Genomic DNA, 22,490 nt, shown 5'->3' with positions numbered 1-22,490 from the left:
CAAGTCGTTCAAATCCATGCGGTCTAGCCGCCCCGCGCCGCCATCCTTGCGTAAAGGCGACTGCCATCCGTCACTTTCTCTTAGAGCCTAGTGCGTCGGGACTGTTCGGCCCTCGCCCTGCCCTGCCGTGAGGCGGCCCTCGCCCTGAGGAGAGGTGCCCTGACCCCCCGGCACCGCCATATGGGGCCCACTGGTCCTCCGCCCTGACACGAGATGCTCTCCCTGCGGTTCCGCAACCATGAGGCGAGGTGTCCCCCTCCCCCGGCCCCGCCGTGAGGCACCCCCCGGCCCCGACACCGTAAGGCGAGGCGACCCTCTCTCCCCTCCCAGTCCGGGCTCCGCTGCTCGCAGTGGGGCTGGGGAGCCCGGCGGGGCGGGAACGGTCCCGTGCATGTGGGTCTCTGACAGACAGTGGTGTCTTTCTGTTGCAGGAGTCTCTGTATTCCCTCACTCTAAAATGCCTTATTAGCCTCTCCACGATTATCCTGCTTGGGCTCATTATTGTATACCATGCAAGGGAAATTCAGGTAATGTTTCACTTTATGAATTGCTGAGCGTTTACATGTCTGTGGTTGCAGAGTCAGTTATTCTAAAGGTTTTATTGTGGTAAGCACTTTGCACTTCCCGCTGGTTCAGAAAACAAAAAAAAAATCACTTAGTGCTTCCTGAAGTTCAGTGAATGTATTTCATCCCTGGAGAGAAATAAGATAGACTACATGGACACATTTGTGCTAGGAAGCATTGCCTGTTAGGGACTGTTACCTGTGATTATGCTAGTAGAATCACTTAGTTCTGAGGTTATAGCACATTTTCTCTATGACATACCTGCTGTCTTCTATAGCAGATGTAGGGCAACAGTCTCTTATTTCCCAGTGACTAAAGGTCATGCTGTGCATTTTCTCTGGATAGCAGGACTAATTATTAGGAAAGAAGCATCAGTAACTTCTAGGTATGTAATCTTCACTGTGCTGTTTCGGATACTAGCATACACTAGAAGAATATTTAAAAAGAGGGGGAAACCTTATGTTGGATTTGTTTTATTTAATGCCATAGAAATTACAGCCACTAGGAAATGTGACAGAGGAAAGCTGTCAAGACAGGTAGGGCTAAAGGTAGGGGGAATTTAATGATCAAAGCTATAGAGTAAGTCTAAAAATACTGTCACATGTCCTGTCCCAGGTACTTAGTTCTAATTTCAGTTGTCACTTTTTTTTTTGATCAAGAAATTACAACTTGACATTTCAGTCAAATTGAAACATATAAGAGAGAGTTTTCAAAGTTTTAAAGTGAAAAATACCTTATTTGTAGATACATTGGTGTTTTTGCTATGTCTAATTAGAGATGCCTTGGGCTACAGACAGAAATGACAGTTTTCAAGGGCCAAGATGTCTTTTTCAGCAGTACCGATTAACAAAGAAGAGAAATTAAGAATTGTATAGTACCCTTCTTCTATGCTGTAGTTCTAATATGAAAGGGCACCATAGTCTCCTACTTAGACTACTGTTAGAGAAGTGTTGCGTTACTGAAGACTCTTTGCCAAATGGGATCCTGTCCTGCAGTCCTTGCATATGAAAAACACTATTTCTGGCTCAGAACCCAGTTTCTTTGCATTAATATCAAAGATGGGCAGCTGCTTAACATTACTGTACTCAATAAACAAGTGTCTGGTGACACTATAAACTATTGGAATACTGATGAAGAGGTTTCTTTATTTGTCTATAAATAAATAAATGTAGCTGCTGCAATGTGGGAGCCTTGTTCTCCAGTGTACCTTGCTATAAGTGGCGCTTGAGGCACTAAGAACAAAGCTGAAAAAAACAAGCTCTGTAAGTATTTGAATTATTCTATGTATTTTCAAGAAACTTTAAATAGAAAACAATACACAAGATAACCAAATAGTCATAGGATTCTGTATGCATAAGTTTACAGTAGGTAGTTACTCCAGCATTTGCATTTTTTTCCCCAGCTAATTAGATACACATTTTCATTCTTTCAGAGATTTGTTATGGATCAGAAAAAAAATCAATCCTTTGAAAAACTTCAGTTGTATTTCTGTTTTTTTTTTTTTAAATTGATCATTTTAAAGAACTCCTTCATGTATGAGATTACATGGAAGGAGTTGTGCAATCATGTGATGTAATCAAGGTTAATGTAGTTTTCAACACTGCCTGACAGTATAGAATACAAGCATACTTGTTTCTAAAACAGTAATACTCTATGCTTTTGTCTGAGAGACACTGTAGGCTGCAGTACTCATGTCAGAGCCTGGAGTAAGCTGCAGCTCCAAGGGGCTCTGTCATTCATCTTGAAAGTGAAAAAGAAGTTTTGTTTTCAAGGACACTATTGGAAGGAAAGGCCATTGTACCACCCTTTGCTGTGACAGATTTTTAATTTAGGCACAGTATGTTTATATACGCACACTTGAGTTTTTAAAAAATATTTACATCCATCTATGGTGCTAAAATTATGTTACACCTTAACTCTGAAAACAAGAAGTATCTTTAAAATACTTTCACTTAGAAATGTACAGAACCTACTCCAAGTGAAAGAAAATACTGCATAAGCCTGATAATGTAACGATTTTTAAATAATCTTTAAAACTGACTGTTTTCTGAAGGGATACTGGCCTTTAATTCAGGCAAATATCCTGCTATATGCAGTGGACTATTTCTTGAATCAGGTCTGTAGAATCATGCCCACAGATGGTTGACTGTGTCCTGGAGCACCAGCTGTTTGCTCATCTTGTTCAAATTTGATCATTCTTTTCTTATTCTTCTCTGAAAGGTATTTAGACTTTATCAGTAAGAATAATGTAAATTTGCAGGAATTCTTCAAGACAATAAATTTTGTTGTACAGAACAGAATGGCAATGTATTTTGCTTGCAGTGTGGTATGTTTCGTAGTCTGATAGAAGCAAACCTACCTGAAAGAAAAGTAGATTTTCCTGCAAAACATGAACTAAAATATGTTGGGAAATAAGATGAAAGTTTAGCAATTAGTAGTGCTTGCAGATTTAATATTTAGAAGCACCTGGTGACATAAAATATCTGCTAATGAAAATCAGCTGCTGCTGCTTTTTTTTTTTTTTTTTTTTATCTCTCTCAGTAGTCTGTGCCCTTGATTTCTTGGTAGGAAGTCTGAACAGCCATGCTGCAAGCAACTCTATGGTAGTGCCTAACAGTATAGCAGGTGACTGTAGTCTGTCCATTTAAATGACCTTGCCTATGTGTTCTGTTTTGAAAACATTCAGCTTGTCAGTTAAACCAAACTGTGAGTTTGCTTGTCCCAGACCTGCTGAACATCCTATTTTAAGGGAGTTGGAAGGGAGATTTAAGACGACTTATAGGGATTCTTCAAAAAAAATATTATATGGATGTGAGATAAATGTTTTTTGTTTGTGTTTGCCTTTGTTTTTTATCTTTTCCTTTTTCGTTTTCTTCTTTTTTTTCTTTTCTTTTTTGTTTTTAGTTTATAAGCAGTAGAGGAACAGGAGCACCTTCAGTATATAAGGGGTGGGGTGGGGTGTGTGTCCTCCGCCTCCTTTTCAGCACCGCAGACAGCTCCGCATGTTGCACTTTATCCGGGGCGCCCTTGGCTGGGCTGGGCCTGGCTCAGAGCAACCTGTGCTGCGGGGAGGGCGGCTGCCAGCCTCCCCAGCTTCCCTCCCGCAGCACAGCCAGGTGAGTTCTGCTGCCTGACGGCACACGCATTATTTTGTACATATTTTTAGCTTTGCATTCTAAACCTATTAGCAAAACAGATTCATTTTTATATTCTGTGAAACAGCTCTGCATTTGACAGACCAAAGTCTCCAGAACGGCATAACTGCAGTATTTAGACAAAAGTAACTGTTTGGCTGCTGTGCAGTTTTGTGAAATATTGGAAATGTTAAAATGCTTTCTTCAAATAGGTTTTGAGTTATTGCAGTCTATTAGTTATTCTGTATTATTAGTTATTAGTGTTATTATGTATTATTATTAGTTAGTGTATCAGTTATCCTGTTATTCAGAAGCTATTATATTTATTAAATGTGACTTAATGTTAAGACTATAATAAAAATCAAATTAAACTAGGTAGTTTTAAATGATAATTCTTAGCCTACATTATCATTTCCAGAAAAGAGGATAAAAACACAAACAATGCTTCCTTCACCTCCCTCCCTTTCCCAGGAAAAAAGCCAGATGAACAACAGTAATGATGCTGGAGCCAAGTATGGTGACAAACCCAAATCTGTGCATTCTCCTTTTGGTTCATTGTTGTCATGCTTGCAATGTTGTTAAAAACATCACACTTGGGAGATTATGAAATATTCATTACTCACTCTCTAAGCTTGTGTGATTCTTGATTCAGTTTGGAAGACCAGTAGGAAAAATGTAACTCATTGTTATCCCAGCCTAGAACAGGTATTTCTCTGACTACTGTTCCAGTTGAGAAATACACTTTCAAAGAGGTGGAGGCGGAAAGAGCTAAGAAGATAGTATCATCCGATTATCGTAATAATTTACAACATATAAATTGCCCACTTCATGCATAAACAGTTTGTTACTTCATGATATTTTACATAATTAAAATAGCAGCATACAACATGATTAAAATTGCTGTTTCTAGACAACTTATTGTTCCATTCCACATTTCCCTAACGCAATTTGCTGTTACATTAATAATCAGGTGGAAGTTAAGAAACTTTTTGATAATGGTTCACATGGTAAAGCTGCATTTTTTTCCTACTTTTACTGAGAAAGTAGACCTCTCTGTCTCTCTCCTGTACTGCTGGAGATAGACATGCTTTTGAAATGTACAGTTCCTGAAGTTTTACTGGCACTTCCTTATATTATTCAAAACAAAGGATTAAAACCAAAATTCTCTAAGGTTGCTAATAAGATGCCTTTAATCCCCTTTCTTGGCTATTCTGTCACAGCCTAGTATTTCTTGAAAGATGGCTGTCACAGGGTAGGAGGACTATGTCCACTGGGATACTTTTGCTTTGGTGCTGGACTACTTAGGGTATCCCTTCTGCAAATAAACGCTGCCCTTCTATTGCCTTTCTTGAATAATAGCAACCTGTGTTCTTCCGGACTGAATCTAAACCTCTTCTCCCTCTTCCCTTGATACAGATGCTCTCACTCATACAGAAAAATGAAAATTTTTGATATTTGGCAGAAATCAATAGAAATCTTCATTTTTTTGTATGTGAATTGAGATTTCTAAACACTTATAAATTGGACTGTCAGTTCATGCTCAAGTAGAACTCCTATGGAAAGTCATGCAAACTTCAAAGTTAAGGTTAAGCCGTCGTTGTCACAGCAGAGTTCATTTTTAGAATTCAGTCCATCACTTTCCAGGTCTCCAGGGAGAAAGCACCCTCAGTCCCTAGATTGTTCTGAAGTGGTGGGAAAATCATGTGATACTGATGGATTCAGAATGAAACATTTTCAGTCTTCATTAACATTATGGAAAATTATCACACATGTAAGCCCAAATATCTTGCTGAAGAGTCTTTTCTCCTTTTCCCTGTCTCCTGAAAACTTGAAGAAATGGAACAGGCAGTACTAGGAAACATAATTGGATGTTAATAAATACATTTCTTGACTTATTTATTGTGCAAATAAATTCCATAACACATGATTCTAATAAACACTGCTTATTGGGCTTTAATTATCTTATTGGAAAGTTCTTCAGAAAAAAATCCTGCATTCCCTAAGAAATATGAAGTTAAAATCCCTTACAGTTTCCCATCACAAACACTAATGGGTATTCTGCAGACAAAATTGTTTATATCTATGTAATTCTTTTGCCTTCACTGTGGTGGTACATGTTTATCTCATTGTCTTTCTTCTTCTGTTGACTCCATGCCAAAAGAAACAAAAGTCTAGCTTGCCTTTGCTTAAGCGTGCTGAATCATCAGCTAAGACTGATGCTGCAAAAACAAATGAAGATTAAGAGCACAGAAAGCAAGTCTGTTGAATAACAGGTGAAAATCAATAAATAAACTTCAAGTGATATTTTTATTCTGATCTAAAAGCTGTTGAAAATTACTGAAATTTTTCTGTTTATTTTAATAGGCCTTGGATCAGGCAACAACAAATCTCATCATGTGTCAGTTTTGGTCCAGGATACAGTAGCTTCATGTATAGGCTTGAAAATTACCTTGTACCGGTGAAGCTTAGTACACATTCCATACAACAGAAAAGCATGCTGATTATAATAAATCTAGAGACATCATATCTGTTAAATTATAACTTTAGGAGTATTTATTTGATAAATATTTTCTTTTAGTTCCATTCAGTAGATTTTTTAATAGATTATATCTGCAGAACATGTTGACCCAGGAAAAGTTACAGGTGCCCACTGTCTCTGAAAAGCAGCACTGTAATGCATAAGGCACAGAAGGCAGGACAGAAAATCCTTTAACATTGGTCAAGCATCTAATGAACAGTGACTGAAAGGATCTGAGTCCTTTTGCATTGAAAATAAATGTAGAAGATGCTTGTTTCCAACAGCCTCCCTTAGGACATAGAAGGAGGTTGTATCTAATGGTCAGGTCACTGAATGGTTGGCCTGACAATACCTAGCGTTGTCCATTCAAATACATCCTTGTTCTGAGCAAATTTTAGTGAGGCTGTTAGAAGTTTATCAGGACATCAGGTTTATCTTTCCTTAAAAATACGTTCTTAAGTCTAGAGTCACAGGTGTACTCCTTTGGCAGAATGAATAAATTAGCTCATTTTATCTAGCTTCAGATTCAGTATTTCTTCCTTTAACTTCTGTTTCCCCTATTCCCTTGCAAAAATATTGCCAATTTCTTCAGTGAATATATCCTTTTTTAATTGGTTCTAGTTTTCCCAGTAGTAATGAAGCTGATCTTCTCTGAAGAGACTAAGGCTTCTCTCACATTGGGAACAGTGGCTGATGGCAGCTGTGTTGAGAGATGGCAGTTCTTCATGCAGTGATCTGTAGAACAAATTAATTTTTGTGATGAATGAAGAAAGCCAAATCCTAAATCAAGAACTGTAAAACGATCATTTAAAATTAACAACATAAAAATACTGAAATGTAGATAGTTCTCCTCAGTGAATTTTGCTTCCACAAGAATATTGTAGAATTAAAGTTACTTTATTTCTGAGATATTTGAAATGGGGAAAAATATGACAGAGAGCACTAGGTTTCTTACAAGATGCATTCTAAAATTAGTTCTGTATAAAAGTACTGATATTTTGTGGGAAGATGTGCTATGTTCTGCATACACAGTCTTGGAATTGCTGCTTCAGTGCAAAACTAAATTCATTCCTAACTCTGGAATCTGATTAATGTTTCTATCCCAGTACTGCTAAGATTAGTGCACTAGTTATAGCAGATCACCTATATGGCAGTTTTAGGAGCATCTCACTTTCTTTGGGTCCCTGAAGCACATACATACAGGGAGAACTACATGAAAAGAAATTCCATATGTCCCAGCAATTGCTGAGTGTTGTAATGGCTCCTTGGCACCACAGGCTGTCAGGGATTAAGCCATTTGTTTGAGACAAATGATAGAGCTGAAAGTCTGGCCTGTAGCATTTAAAAATATTGAGCAATGCCTCAGAATATCTTTGGAGAGAGAAAGCAAAAAAAAGAATACCGTCAGTATCTGATTTAGAACAGAAGGAAAATATGGGGAAGCAGAATTTAACCTAATGTTAGTTTATGTGATCGTGTCCTTTCTTTGTTATCTCATAGAGTATTTGGGCTAGTGTTTTTATAATGATCTGAGGGACAGAGGTTAAAAAAGGCATGGACAAACCTGATAAGTGTGTTGAGTAACACATATATGTTTAATGAAATGGTTGTTCCTCCCTGCATGTGCCCTGTCATAGTAACTATGATGTATATTACTCAGGTGTATTTTAATGTGCAGGTTTTGATGCTACACATTGGAAAATATGGTACACAAAGACCATAAGTAGTCTGAGCCTCAGTTACACATCTCTTCCTGAGATGCTGTCTTTGAGGGAAGCATTTTGAGCCTACTTAGCCACCAGCACACATTAACATGAAATTTTCTTTACATGCACTGACATACATAGATATCAATAACCACAAAAAAACTCATTTTTCACAGAGATACCAAAATTAAATAAATATATGTGGTGGGTTGACCCTGGCTGAGGGCCAGGTGCCCACCAGAGCCGCTCTATCACTCCCCTCTTTCATTAGACAGGGGAGAAAAGGTATAACTAAAAAAAAAAAACCTTACGGGTCGAGATAAGGACAGGGAGAGATCATTCTCTAATTATCATCACGAGCAAAACAGACCGAACTTAGAGAGGGAATTCATCTTATTTATTACTAAGCAAAACAGAGTAGAGGAATGAGAAATAAAACCAAATCTTAAAACACCTCCCCCCACCCCTCCCATCTTCCCGGGCTCAACTTCACTCCCGGCTTCAACCTCCGCCCCCCTCAGCGGCACAGGGGGACGGGGAGTGGGGGTTACGGTCAGTTCCTCACGCGGTGTTTCTGCCGCCTCTTCATCCTCAGGGGGAGGACTCCTCTCATCGTTCCCCTGCTCCAGCGTGGGGTCCCTCTCACGGGAGACAGTCCTTCACGACCTTCTCCAACGTGAGTCTCCTCCACGGGGTGCAGACCTTCAGGAGCAAACTGCTCCAGCGTGGGTCCCCCACGGGGTCACAAGTCCTGCCAGCAAACCTGCTCTGGCATGGGCTCCTCTCTCCACGGGTCCACAGGTCCTGGCAGGAGCTTGCTCCAGCGCGGGCTTCCCACGGGGTCACAGCCTCCTTCAGGTGTCTCCACCTGCTCCGGCGTGGGGTCCTCCACGGGCTGCAGGTGGAATCTCTACACCCCCTCATCCTCCCTCCATGGGCTGCAGGGGGACAGCCTGCTTCACCATGGTCTTCACCACGGGCTGCAGGGGAATCTCTGCTCCGGCGCCTGGAGCACCTCCTCCCCCTCCTCCTTCTGCACTGACCTTGGTGTCTGCAGATGTTCTTACATCTTCTCACTCCTCTCTCTGGCTGCAGAAGCGCTCCCTAACTGTTTTTCTCTTTCTTAAATATGTTATCACAGAGGTGCTGATTGGCTTGGCCTTGGCCAGCGGCAGGTCCGTCTTGGAGCCGGCTGACATTGGCTCTATCAGACACAGGGGAAGCTTCTAGCAGCTTCTCACAGAAGCCACCCCTGTAGCCCCCCCGCTACCAAAACCTTGCCACGCAAAACCAACACAATATACTATGCAAAAAAATATTTTTTTAATGATGAAACTAAGTACCAGACTTTTACAATCATTCTTTTAAGTTGGCATTTTTATAATTAGGGGTGTGTGTGTATGTGCATATACATGTATGAATGATAGAATAGTCTAACTTCCCCATTTGAACAAACGAAGAGTGTTTCATTCATGTAGATAGCTATATCCACAAGAACTTGTGGATCAATTTCTAATGACCTACTAGAAAATTTGGTCTTAACTCTGGATGTGGGAAACATTCTGGAAAATATAAGACAACAAGGCTTTCATGTAGTTTTGTGAAAAACATTATTCTTTGCCTTCTGTGCTTTGCATGCAGAAGGTGTTTGATGCCTCATGGCTTTATATAAGACTTAAGCTTACTAACTTCTCTGCTCTGTGGCACTGTATCCAGGATGTAGAGTTCTCAGGAATTCCTACAGGCTCTCCAAGACTGAGGACAGGCCTTTGGATAATTTATAGACCATTTGATTATATGCCTTCTGATGATGGAAGATGATGTTTTTCATCTCCTAGTTAGGGAAAGGCTTGAGATGTCTATCTCCAACCACCTTATGATTTTCAATCATTTGTACTTAATACCTTCTTCGTCTCTGAAGACTATAATGCTGCTTTTAGTTGCATAAGTGATATTTTGGGGACTAGAAACTATAGAAAAATGTTTGGTCAAAAATTTGGTAGAACAGCAGCCACAGAGGCTATATTTTGCTAGTCTGTGTCATAGTTCCATCAGTTCTTTTATAAGGGTAAAGCGACTCCAGTATTTAACCATTTAAAATTTGGATTTTTAAATTAAACAGTTGCCACAATGCCTTTGTGAGTACAGTTGATTCTCCTTCTGCAAGGAATGCCTCAAGGAGTACAGCTGGTGCTACTTTATCATTGGCTATTGCTTCCTTTTTATTCCTTACAGCAGAGCAGTGATACTGTTTTCACATTTGTTCTTCTACCGGGATTGTAAAGAAACCGACCAATTTCCTTGTAATTTGTATTCACCAACATCCTCAGATAGCCTGCTAGGAATTTGTTTTGATATACTAATGATTTCCAAAATTAATTTCTCTACTTTTCTTTTAAGTAGCTTCAGGGAGTCTCTGATCTAAGTTGTCATTGTGTGCAATCTGTCTACTCTGAATTTATTTCTCTTTTTCTAATCTGGTGTTATATGAATTTAACACAAATTGTTATGTAAATACACAAACACCCATTAATATCTATGATGTGCTATCTATTTTTATATTTATACTGTGTGGTGTTAGAAACATCAAGTTTATTTGTAGTTTAAGATTCATGTCTTTTTTTTTTTTTTTTTACATGCCACATGTTGGAAATGCATTATATAATTTCAGATGAAAATAACTTTTTTTAATTTGTCTTAGGGAGTGCAGGCTTAGTAAAGGTAGATGGTAGTTCTGTATTTGAAGAAGCTTTACAGAACATTGAAGAAGAACTTTAATTAGATTTCAATGTTAGACTAATAATTAATAAGAAATCTGAAAGCTATGAGCAGGCATAAGGGATAACATCTTTGACCTTGACTGGAGTTTGGCCTTCTGCATAGGCTGCAGGACTCAATTTTATAGGAAGAGCTTGTTCTCTTTTTATTACTAGCATCATTCTCCATTCGAATGGGGAGTAGTATCTTAAAAATGAATGCATGGTTATTATAGTTATTATATAACACATATAAGTGTTTCTATATCCCTGGAAGTGTTTAAGGCCAGGTTGGATGAGTCTTTGGGCAACGTGGTCTAGTGGAGGGTGTCCCTGCCTGCAGCAGGGGGGTTGGAACTAGATGATCTTTGAGGTCCCTTCCAACCCGAACCATTCTATGATTCTATAACAGAATTGACTGAAAGCAGCTGAGAGGGTGTGTGTATATATATATATAAACACACACACATATCCCCTCTTTAAATTGTGCTGTTCAGCTGTTCTTTCTCTCCTTCGCTCATTTCCCCTCCTTGCTTTCTGAATAGTAAATGTACACAACAAAGCAAGCTGGGACATGCAAATACCACTGCATTTTCCAAATTAAAAATTAACAATTGCATTTAGTAGGTTGCATAATTGCAAGCTGTGGTGGGGTGACCCTGGCTGGGGGCCAGGTGCCCACCAGAGCCGCTCTATCACTCTCCCTCCTTCTCTAGACAGGGGAGAAAAGGTACAACGAAAAGCTTATGGGTCGAGATAAGGACAGGGAGAGATCACTCACTAATTATTGTCACGAGCAAAACAGACTGAACTTAGAAAGGGAATTAATCTAATTTATTACCAAGGAAAACAGAGTAGAGGAATGAGAAATAAAAACAAATCTTAAAACACCTCCCCCCACCCCTCCCACCTTTCCGGGCTCAACTTCACTCCCAGCTTCAACCTCCTCCCCACTCAGCAGCACAGGGGGGGCAGGGAGTGGGGGTTGCGGTCAGTTCATCACACGGTGTTTCTGCCGCTTCTTCATCCTCAGGGGGAGGACTCCTCTCATCACTCCCCTGCTCCAGCATGGAGTCCCTCTCACAGGCTACAGTCCTTCACAAACTGCTCCAGCGTGGTCTCTTCCATGGGGTGCAGACCTTCAGGAGCAAACTGCTCCAGCGTGGGTCCCCCACGGGGTCACAAGTCCTGCCAGCAAACCTGCTCTGGCGTGGGCTCCTCTCTCCACAGGTCCACAGGTCCTGCCAGGAGCTTGCTCCAGCATGGGCTTCCCACAGGGCCACAGCCTCCTTCAGGTGCCCCCACCTGCTCCTGCCTGGGGTCCTCCACAGGCTGCAAGTGGAATCTCTACACCCCCTCATCCTTCCTCCATGGACAGCTGCAGGGGAACAGCCTGCTTCACCATGGTCTTCACCACAGGCTGCAGGGGGATCTCTGCTCCGGTGCCTGGAGCACCTCTTCCCCCTCCTTCTGCACTGACCTTGGTGTCTGCAGAGTTTCTTACATCTTCTCACTCCTCTCTCCGGCTGCAAAAGCGCTCTCTAACTATTTTTCCTCTTTCTTAAATACGTTATCACAGAGGCGCTGATTGACTTGGCCTTGGCCAGCGGCGGGTCCCTCTTGGAGCCGGCTGGCATTGGCTCTATCAGACACAGGGGAAGCTTCTAGCAGCTTCTCACAGAAGCCACCCCTGTAGCCCCCCTGCTACCAAATCCTTGCCACGCAAACCCCCCACACAAGCATATAAAATGTACATGAAGTCCTTATCCTGCTTCTGGCTAGGATAGAGTTAATTTCACAAGGAGCCAGGACAGGTGAGCCAAGCTGGCTGGGGCTATTCCATACCATGTGACGTCATGCTCACCATAAAAGGGGGCTAGTGGGGGAAGGGGTGGGTGCGGTGTGGTTCTGGGACAGGCTGAGCGTGTGGTCGGTCCTCGGATGGGTAAATTGCTTTCTGTTATCACCCATTGTGAATATCTGTTATCAGTACTGTTGTTGATTGTTTCCCTCTCCCTTGCCGTCCCAGCAAACTGCCCTTATCCCAACCCAGGAGACTTTGCCTTTGTTTTTCCGTTCTCCTCCCCATCCCGCCGGGGGAGGGGTGAGCAAGTGGCGGCGTGGTGCTCAGCTTCTGGGCTGGGGCTAAACCATGTCAGTCCTGTACTAATTTCTATCTATTTTCAGTACATTCCAACTGACTTGTTGCCACAGCCTATTTGGTTCCAGAATATTTGATATTCCTGTATTTCATGGACTGAGTTTAGAGACACGGATTTGTATGAAAATTTACCTCATAAATATGATTTGAAATGTTACTATTTCTTACAATAGGAATATTTGTACTGGATCTGTGGTCCTCTGTGGCTTCTGGTGCTTTCTACCTTCTGTGTTTTCACCTCCTAAATCTCATTATGTGACAGCTGAAGACATTATCACTTTCAAATATTATTTTTCTTAGAAGCAATTGGCTTAGCTGAAGTCAAGGGAAGTTGATAAGGATTTTCTGTGCCTGCAAACATAACCCATTCCACTTAGCACTACTGAGAAACTTATTTCTTTGTAGCATATTAGGATTTCTTCTGCTGACAGCTGACTATGCTCTTAAGTATATGTTTCATAATGATATCCTGAAGTTTTTTAAGAAGTGATTAAATATCATTTTCTTTTATGAAAATTGTAAGATCAAAATTTGATGTCTAAGTTTAACTCAACATTCTTCTATTCTCATCTTTTGAATCAAATCAATAATTAAGGTATCATTTTTCTTGCATTGCATTTCTGCATATAGTATTGTGGTGGGTTGACCCTGGCTGAAGGCCAGGTGCCCACCAGAGCTGCTCTATCACTCCCCTGATTCATTAAACAGGGGAGAAAAGGTACAATGAAAGAAAACTTACGGGTCGAGATAAGGACAGGGAGAGATCATTCTCTAATTATCATCACGAGCAAAACAGACCGAACTTAGAGAGGGAATTCATCTTATTTATTACTAAGCAAAACAGAGTAGAGGAATGAGAAATAAAACCAAATCTTAAAACACCTCCCCCCACCCCTCCCATCTTCCCGGGCTCAACTTCACTCCCAGCTTCAACCTCCGCCCCCCCCAGCGGCACAGGGGGACGGGGAGTGGGGGTTACGGTCAGTTCCTCACGCGGTGTTTCTGCCGCTTCTTCATCCTCAGGGGGAGGACTCATTGTTCCCCCGCTCCAGCGTGGGGTCCCTCTCACGGGAGACAGTCCTTCACGGCCTTCTCCAACGTGAGTGTCCTCCACGGGGTGCAGACCTTCAGGAGCAAACTGCTCCAGCGTGGGTTCCCCACGGGGTCACAAGTCCTGTCAGCAAACCTGCTCTGGCGTGGGCTCCTCTCTCCACGGATCCACAGGTCCTGCCAGGAGCTTGCTCCAGTTTGGGCTTCCCATGGGGCCACAGCCTCCTTCAGGTGTGTCTCCACCTGCTCCGGCGTGGGGTCCTCCACGGGCTGCAGGTGGAATCTCTACACCCCCTCATCCTCCCTCCATGGGCTGCTGCAGGGGAACAGCCTGCTTCACCATGGTCTTCACCACAGGCTGCAGGGGGATCTCTGCTCCGGTGCCTGGAGCACCTCCTCCCCCTCCTCCTGCACTGACCTTGGTGTCTGCAGATGTTCTTACATCTTCTCACTCCTCTCTCTGGCTGAAAAAGCGCTCTCTAACTGTTTTTTTTTCTTCTTAAATATGTTATCACAGAGGTGCTGATTGGCCAGCGGCGGGTCCCTCTTGGAGCCGGCTGGCATTGGCTCTATCAGACACAGGGGAAGCTCCTAGCAGCTTCTCAGAGAAGCCACCCCTGTAGCCCCCCCCCTCGCTACCAAAACCTTGCCATGCAAACCCAACACAGGGCCCCAGGACAAGGGAGACATGGAGCTGTTGGAGAGAGTCCAGAGGAGGGTCACAAAAATGATTGAAGGGCTGGAGCACCTCTCCTGTGAGGACAGGCTGAGAGACTTGAGATTGTTTAGCCTGGAGAAAAGAAGGCTCTGGAGAGATCTAATTGGGGCTTACCAGTACCTGAAGGGGGCTTACAGGAAAGCTGGAGAGGGACTGTTTATCATGGAGTGTAGTGAGAGGACAAGGGGTAATGGGTTTAAGTTGAAGGAGGGTCAATTTAGATTAGATGTTAGAATGTCTTTGCTGTGAGAGTGGTGAGGCACTGAAACAGGTTTCAGCAGGGGTTGGAACTAGATGATCTTTGGCATTCCTTCCAAGCCAAACCATTCTATGATTTACTGAACAGCCTTGTCTAGATTCAGACCTGAAGTGGTGTGAAGGTCTTCTCCTGTTGCTGAGAGTGCATGTTCTTTGTCATTATGGATTATTTTCTTTTTTTGAAAAGTTACCTTGCGTATCCCTGGTCTGTACTAGTGACAAATATTGTTTAATTAAATATTTAGTAAGTAAATCTTCAGGAACAACATTTACTAAACAATGTGAAGTGTTTTATTACTTTTGTTCCTGGGTGGTAAACTGAAGGCTTTGATTCTGAAAGGACCTGCATACATGTGTATTTAATTTTCAGCTACTAATAGACCTCACCTGGCTGCTTAGACTACTTTGGTGTTTGCAGGCCTCTGCTTTTCATTTTTGGTTTGGTTTTTTTGAAGGTGTGATTACAGTTAATTTAGACATGGTCAACCTAGCTTTAAAACAGCTGGTTTGGGTATTGCTAGTAGTTGAGGTACAACTGAACTGATTTTTCACTATGAGTTATCTTTTAGAGTCTTTATGTAGTCTCTTGGATGGTTTTGCAGCCTGCATTGGTCTGTATTGGTACCTGAAGTTTGAAGAAAGCTTGAATAGTTCTACTGAATCTATAATCTCTCATGTCTGAAGCACTGATGTGCTCTAAAGAAGTCTTACTGTTGTACTGCAGAAAGTATTTTCAATTTGTAATTTAGATTTCCATCCTGAAAAACCTTTCTTAAATTCTTAATTCTATGAACTTTGAATAAGCAATTGGTTTTGAAGGGATGAAATTGGTACAGAGCTTTGTTTTGTCAAAAATGACAATTAAACAAAAATATGAAAAAGTCTTAGTAAATAATATGTAGAAATTCAGTTTCATATACAATTTTTAAAATAGTGCACAAAAACATCCTTTTTGGCTTAACCAAAATAATATTCACTTAGTAGTGACTTAGTAATGTCATTTGCTGAAATGGCATATTTATTTTGGTTTTAGTGGTCATTAGCAGCTCTGAAAATGATGATATTTTATAATGGAATTATAACATTTGTTAATGGCATCCTAAAGTTAACCTTATATCTTATCATTTCAGTTATTCATGGTGGACAATGGAGCAGATGACTGGAGAATAGCCATGACTTACGAGCGTATTTTCTTTATCTGCTTGGAAATACTTCTATGTGCTATACATCCCATACCTGGGAACTATACATTCACATGGACAGCCCGGCTTGCATTTTCTTACACTCCATCCACAACAACAGCTGATGTGGATATTATTTTATCTATACCAATGTTCCTAAGGCTGTATCTCATTGCCAGAGTTATGCTTTTGCATAGCAAACTTTTCACTGATGCATCATCTAGAAGCATTGGAGCATTAAATAAGATAAACTTCAATACCCGTTTTGTTATGAAGACTTTAATGACGATATGTCCAGGAACTGTACTGTTGGTTTTTAGTATCTCATTATGGATAATTGCTGCGTGGACCGTCCGAGCTTGTGAAAGGTAAGGATGTTCTGTTTGGTTGGTTGGGTTGGTCTGTCTGTCTTGTTTTGCTTCTTTGGCTTTATATTTGAAGGGCCTAAATATTTAATGGAATGGAGCTTCCTGGTCTTTCGTATGTTGAGTGCTGGTTGGATTTCACTCTGTCACAGATTGTCAGGAATGCTTTGCCTTTTAATCTGAAGGACTTATGTAGAGAAGTTTGTGCCGCAACATTTATTGTAGTATTGCAAGTTCACTTCAATGTTTTCATTTAACTTTGCTAAAACACAGTGGGATACCATAAAATGTCATTTAACAACAGTTCCAGTTGTTGATATTCTGTGTTGATAACAGCTTTCATTTATTGTGTTTGCAAGTTAAATTTATTGAGAGTAATGTAGATAAAATAGGGTTGGAACTAGAGGATCTTTAAGGTTCCTTCCAACCCAAGCCATTCTGTGATTCTATGAAATACAAGAACTCGAGAATCTGATATCAACAGAGGATGTAAAATAAGAGAAGTTGGGGTACAGAACCATATGGTATTTTCAGGGGTTATTATATGAATCTTCATGTCTAGACTAACAGGTCACAGTCCCACCACACAATCCCACGCAACTGTGTAAACAATTCCATTTCCACTGTAGTTAATATTTTGTGAGATACACCATCTTGAAGAATTTCAATCCTCACCATGTTTTGTACTGGACATGTTGTAATACAGTCATAGGGTGTTTGATTATCAATGTTCTATCTGTTTAACAAAAAAACCCGCTTTAGTAAGATGTGAACTCCAGTGTTATAAAATTTTAGTACTGGTTAGCTTTTTTAATTGTTCCTTCAACATCCCATTCATTCTTTCAGTCAAGCCATTAGCTTGGGGATGGTAGGCAATGTGGAATATCCAATCTATCCCTAGTCCTTGAGCCTGATCTTGGACATTATGTCCACTAAAGTGTGTTCCTTGGTCACTTAGTATTTGGTGAGGAGGTCCATATTGATGAATGAGTTGTTCTAATGCTTCAATTGTGCTATGTTGATTAGCATATTTGGTGGGTTTAGCAAAAAAAAAAAATAATCCTGACAACTGTATCCACAGCAGTGGATGCTTATCGCCACCCCCTTGACAGGGGCAGGGGGCCAGTGTCGGCCCAGTCACCTGCCACAGTCCCTTCAGAGGTATACCTGCTGCAGCACAGACATAACCATGGCCACCGGTGCTTCGGGGTGTCCTGCTCCCATGTGGACTCATCCACAGATCACAGTCCCTTCGACTCAAGTGCACACAGGAGTTCCAGCCTGTCCGGTACAGCAGCACAGAAACAGCACTGATGCCCTGGCCATCTGCCAGCCCAGGTGCATCACCATTGCTGTTATCAAAATGTTCCCAGGCACAGTAAGATAAGCAGTACAGCAAGCAGTAAAAGCAAAAAGCAGCTGCTAACAAGCACTAGAGTCTAATATACAGCAAGGCAAGCAAGCCCCATGGGAAGCACAGGAGCCTGCCAATTAATAGCCAAACAGCAATAACAGCTATAAATTCAATCTGCACATTCCAAACAAATCTGTTACCCTGAACCCTTTGAGCCCCACATTGGGCAACAAAAATGACTGTTGTGGTTTAACCACAGCTGGCAACTGAGCACCACACAGCTGCTCGATCACTCCCCTCACAGTGGGATGGGGGAGAGAATCAGAAGAGTGAAAGTGAGAAAACTCATGGGTTGAGATAAAGACAACTTAATAGGTAAAGCAAAAGCAGCACATGCAAGCAAAGCAAAACAAGGAATTAATTCACTACTTCCCATCGGCAGGAAGGTGTTCAGCCATCTCCAGGAAAGCAAGGGTCCATCACGCATAACAGTTACTTGGGTGGACAAATGCTATCACTCCGAATGTCCCCTCATTTATTAACAATACCAACGGCTCTACAGTACCTTGCAGCCCATGGCACTGCTCTGCTTGCGTAATAATTACTTATCATAGAATAGTTTCTGTTCAAAGGGACCTTAAAGATCATCTAGTTCCAACCCCCCCGCTATGGGCAGGGACACCCTCCACTAGACCAGGTTGCCCAAAGCCTCATCCAACCTGGTCTTAAACGCTTCCATGGATGGGGCCTCCACAACCTCTCTGGGCAACCTGTTCCAGTACCTCACCACCCTCACAGTAAAGCATTTCTTTCTAACATCTAATCTAAATCGACCTTCCTTCAGCTTAAACCCATTACCCCTTGTCCAGTGTCATGGTTTAGGCCCAGCCGGCAGCAGGGTACCATGCGGCCACTCGCTCACCCCTCCCCCAGCATGATGGGGAGGAGAAGTATAACAAAAGACTTGGGTCAAGATAAGGACAGGGAGAGATCATTCACTAATTATCATCACGAGCAAAACACACTGAACTTAGAAAGGAGATTCATCTAATTTATTACTAAACAAAACAGAGTAGAGCAATGAGAAAATAACATCAAGTCTTAAAACACCTCCCCCCACCCCTCCTATCTTCCCGGGCTCAACTTCACTCCCAGCTTCAACCTCCTCCCCACTCAGCAGCACAGGGGGGGCAGGGAATGGGGGTTGCGGTCAGTTCATCGCACATTGTTTCTGCCGCTTCTTCATCCTCAGGGGGAGGACTCCTCTCATCGTTCCCCTGCTCCAGCATGGGAGTCTCTCCCACAGGCTGCAGTCCTTCACAAACTGCTCCAGTGTGGTCTCTTCCATGGGGTGCAGACCTTCAGGAGAAAACTGCTCCAGCGTGGGTCCCCCACAGGGTAACAAGTCCTGCCAGCAAACCTGCTCTGGCATGGGCTCCTCTCTCCACAGGTCCACAGGTCCTGCCAGGAGCTTGCTCCAGCATGGGCTTCCCACAGGGCCACAGCCTCCTTCAGGTGCCTCCACCTGCTCTGGCGTGGGGTCCTCCACAGGCTGCAGGTGGAATCTCTGCACCCCCTCATCCTTCCTCCATGGGCTGCTGCAGGGGCACAGCCTGCTTCACCATGGTCTTCACCACAAGCTGCAGGGGGATCTCTGCTCCGGTGCCCGGAACACCTCCTCCTGCACTGACCTTGATGTCTGCAAAGTTTCTTACATCTTCTCACTCCTCTCTCCAGCTGCAAAAGCTTCCCCCAACTGGTCTTTTTTCCCTTCTTAAATACGTTATCACAGAGGCGCTGATTGGATTGGCTTGGCCTTGGCCAGGGGCGGGCCCATCTTGGAGCTGGCTGGCTTTGGCTCTCTCAGACACAGGGGAAGCTTCTAGCAGCTCCTCACAGAAGCCACCCCTATAGCCCCCACCCGCTGCCAAAACCTTGCCACGCAAACCCAACACATCCTGTCACTACACTCCCTGATAAACAGTCCCTCACCATCTTTCCCGGAGGCCCCCTTCAGGTACTGGAAGGCTGCAATTAGATTTCCCTGGAGCCTTCTCTTCTCCAGGCTAAACAATCCTAACTCTCTCAGCCTGTCCTCATAGGAGAGGTGCTCCAGCCCTCTGATCAGCTTCGCGGCCCTCCTCTGGACTCTCTCCAACAGCTCCATGTCTCTCCTGTACTGGGGCCCCCAGAGCTGGATGCAGTACTCCAGGCGGAGTCTCACAAGAGCAGAGTAGAGGGGCAGAATCACCTCCCTCGACCTGCTGGTCACACCTCTCTTGATGCACCCCAGGACACGGTTGGCTTTCTGGGCTTCAAGCGCACACTGACGGCTCATGTTGAGCTTCTCATCAATCAACACCCCCAAGTCCTTCTCCTCAGGGCTGCTTTCAATCCATTCCTCACCCAGCCTATAGTTGTGCTTGGGATTGCACTGACCCACGTGCAGGGTCTTGCACTTGGCCTTGTTGAACTTCATGCAATTTGCACGGGCCCACCTCTCAAGCCTGTCAAGGTCCCTCTGGATGGCATCCTTTCCCTCCAGTGTGTCAACCACATCACACAGCTTGGTGTTGTTGGCAAACTTGCTGAGGGTGCACTCGATCCCACTGTCCATGTCACCGACAAAGATGTTGAACAGTGCCGGTCCCAGTACCGACCCCTGAGGCATGCTGCTCGTCACTGTTCTCCACTTGGACATTGAGCCGTTGACCACAACTCTTTGAGTGCGACCATCCAGCCAATTCCTTATCCACCGAGTGGTCCATCCATTGAATCCATGTCTCTCCAATTGAGAGACAAGGATGTTGTGCAGGACAGTGTCAAATGCCTTGCACAAGTCCAGGTAGATGACGTCAGTTGCCCTTCCCTTGTCCACCAACACTGTAACCCCATCACAGAAGGCCAGCAAGTTTGTCAGGCATGATTTGCCCTTAGTGAAGCCATGATGGCTGTCACTGATCACCTCCTTATTTTCCATGTGCCTGAGCAGAGTCTCCAGGAGGATCTGCTCCATGATCTTGCCAGGCACAGAGGTGAGACTGACCAGCCTGTAGTTCCCCAGGTCTTCCTTTTTACCCTTCTTAAAAATGGGGGTTATGTTTCCCCTTTTCCAGTCAGTAGGAACTTCACCAGACTACCACGACTTCTCCAGTATGATGGAGAGTGGCCTGGCCACTTCATCCGCCAGTTCCCTCAAGACCCGTGGGATGCATCTCATCAGGTCCCATGGACTTGTGCACCTTCAGGTTCCTTAGATATTCTCGAACCTGATCTTCTCCTACAGTGGGCAGTTCTGCATTCTCCCAGTCCCTGCCTTCTGTGACCTGGGCAGTGTGGCTCAAGGATTTGCCAGTGAAGACTGAGGCAAAGAAGTCGTTGAGTACCTCAGCCTTCTCCATATCCTGGGTAACCAGGTCACCCGTTTCATTCTGGAGGGGACCCACACTTTCCCTTGTCCTCCTTTTGTTGTTGACATACCTATAGAAGCTTTTCTTCTTGTCCTTGACATCCCTGGCCAGATTTATTTCTATCAGGGCTTTGGCTTTCCTAACCTGCTCCCTGGCTGCCCAGACACTTTCTCTCTATTCCTCCCAGGCTACCTGTCCTTGCTTCCACCCTCTGAAGGCTTCCTTTTTTTGTTTGACTTTGCCCAGGAGCTCCTTGTTCATCCATGGGGGCCTCTTGGTGTTTTTGCTTGACTTCCTCTTTGTTGGGATGCATCGCTCCTGAGCTTCTTGCATCTTTGCGCCTTTGCATCTTGCAGAGTCCCCACTTCCCTTTCCAACTCTCTCATTTTACTCTGTAATGCTACAACTTCATGATCAAGAGCTCTAAGATCTGGAACTAATAAGCATCCCAATCTGCCCGCTAACTTGTGAGAAGACTCTGATGCTGCTTTCCATGGCAATTCGTACATAGCCGTTTCAATTGTCTGGGCGGGGGGGGGGGGGGGCGGTAACCACTGCCCTGTCATCTATTTCAGGCCATGCTTCCGGCAGAGCCAATGTATCCAGGAAAGGGGCCACGGGGGTCCAGCACTCAGTACTGGGCCATTCCGGAATATGGGGAGTCACCACCGTGGCCTCCTCGGTCCCCAACTTTTTTGCTGGCCATGGTGTGGCTGTTCCTGGATCCTGCCGACTATGCCAAATGCGTGGATCAGCATAGATGGGGCGCAGGAACAACCACAAAACCGTAGATGAAATGCAAAGAGTAAATTTATTTTTGTTTCCTCGCGAACTGGGGGCATCCCCAAAGCAGCACCCAGGCAGCAGCACACAAGTGGGAATGCAGGCACCGCTGAGCTCGGTCCATGCTGGAGGATCACTGCACCTGCTGGTTTCACCTGTTTATCAGGGATTCACGCAGGCGTAGTTTACCACTGTGCTTTGATCTTTCCCGTAGCAGGGCAGGAATCTCAAGTATGTTTGATAGGGTGCCTCTAAGTCTATTACAGGCCTATGTTATCTAAACAGAGATGTTCTACTTGTCAAACACACAAGGATAAACAAAAATTAGAATGATATATGTATTTTTCTACACCCCAACTGCAAGTCACTTGAGCGTGTTTACAATCCTCCTCGCCAATCTTCCATTATTATCCCACACCGTGTGAGAGCAAGAGCAAAAGCTAGAGGAAGAGAGAGTGAGAAAGGAAGAGGCAGTGAAACAGAGGAAGAGAGCAAGAGAGGGAGAAAGCAAAAGCAAGAATGTGAGTGCGAG

At 43.5% G+C, this 22,490-nt stretch overlaps 1 protein-coding gene and 1 long non-coding RNA gene across 3 annotated transcripts in view; one reads left to right on the top strand and one right to left on the bottom strand.

The window, feature by feature from the left end:
- The window catches only part of LOC142599158 (small conductance calcium-activated potassium channel protein 2-like), a 162,252-nt gene that overhangs the window by 3,464 nt on the left and 136,298 nt on the right, over positions 1–22,490 (top strand). Inside the window, exons 2-3 of one of the 2 annotated variants that reach the window (XM_075738900.1) lie at positions 432–527; positions 15,996–16,414. In XM_075738900.1, the coding sequence (XP_075595015.1) occupies positions 432–527; positions 15,996–16,414 (515 nt within the window). Of the gene's footprint in view, positions 1–431; positions 533–15,995; positions 16,415–22,490 lie in introns of both variants that reach the window. The other variant, XM_075738901.1, reaches the window with a different exon arrangement.
- LOC142599226 (uncharacterized) overlaps positions 8,425–22,490 on the bottom strand; it is a 1,086,559-nt gene continuing 1,072,493 nt past the window's right edge. The window contains exon 4 of the long non-coding RNA XR_012832848.1: positions 8,425–8,579. This is a non-coding gene — a long non-coding RNA (uncharacterized LOC142599226). The remainder of the gene's footprint in view (positions 8,580–22,490) is intronic.

The sequence above is a fragment of the Balearica regulorum genome, chromosome W, assembly GCF_011004875.1.
Source record: "Balearica regulorum gibbericeps isolate bBalReg1 chromosome W, bBalReg1.pri, whole genome shotgun sequence".
Classification (NCBI taxonomy): domain Eukaryota; kingdom Metazoa; phylum Chordata; class Aves; order Gruiformes; family Gruidae; genus Balearica; species Balearica regulorum.
Note: the sequence above shows the minus strand (reverse complement) of the source record. Positions and strands in the feature narration are given on the sequence as shown.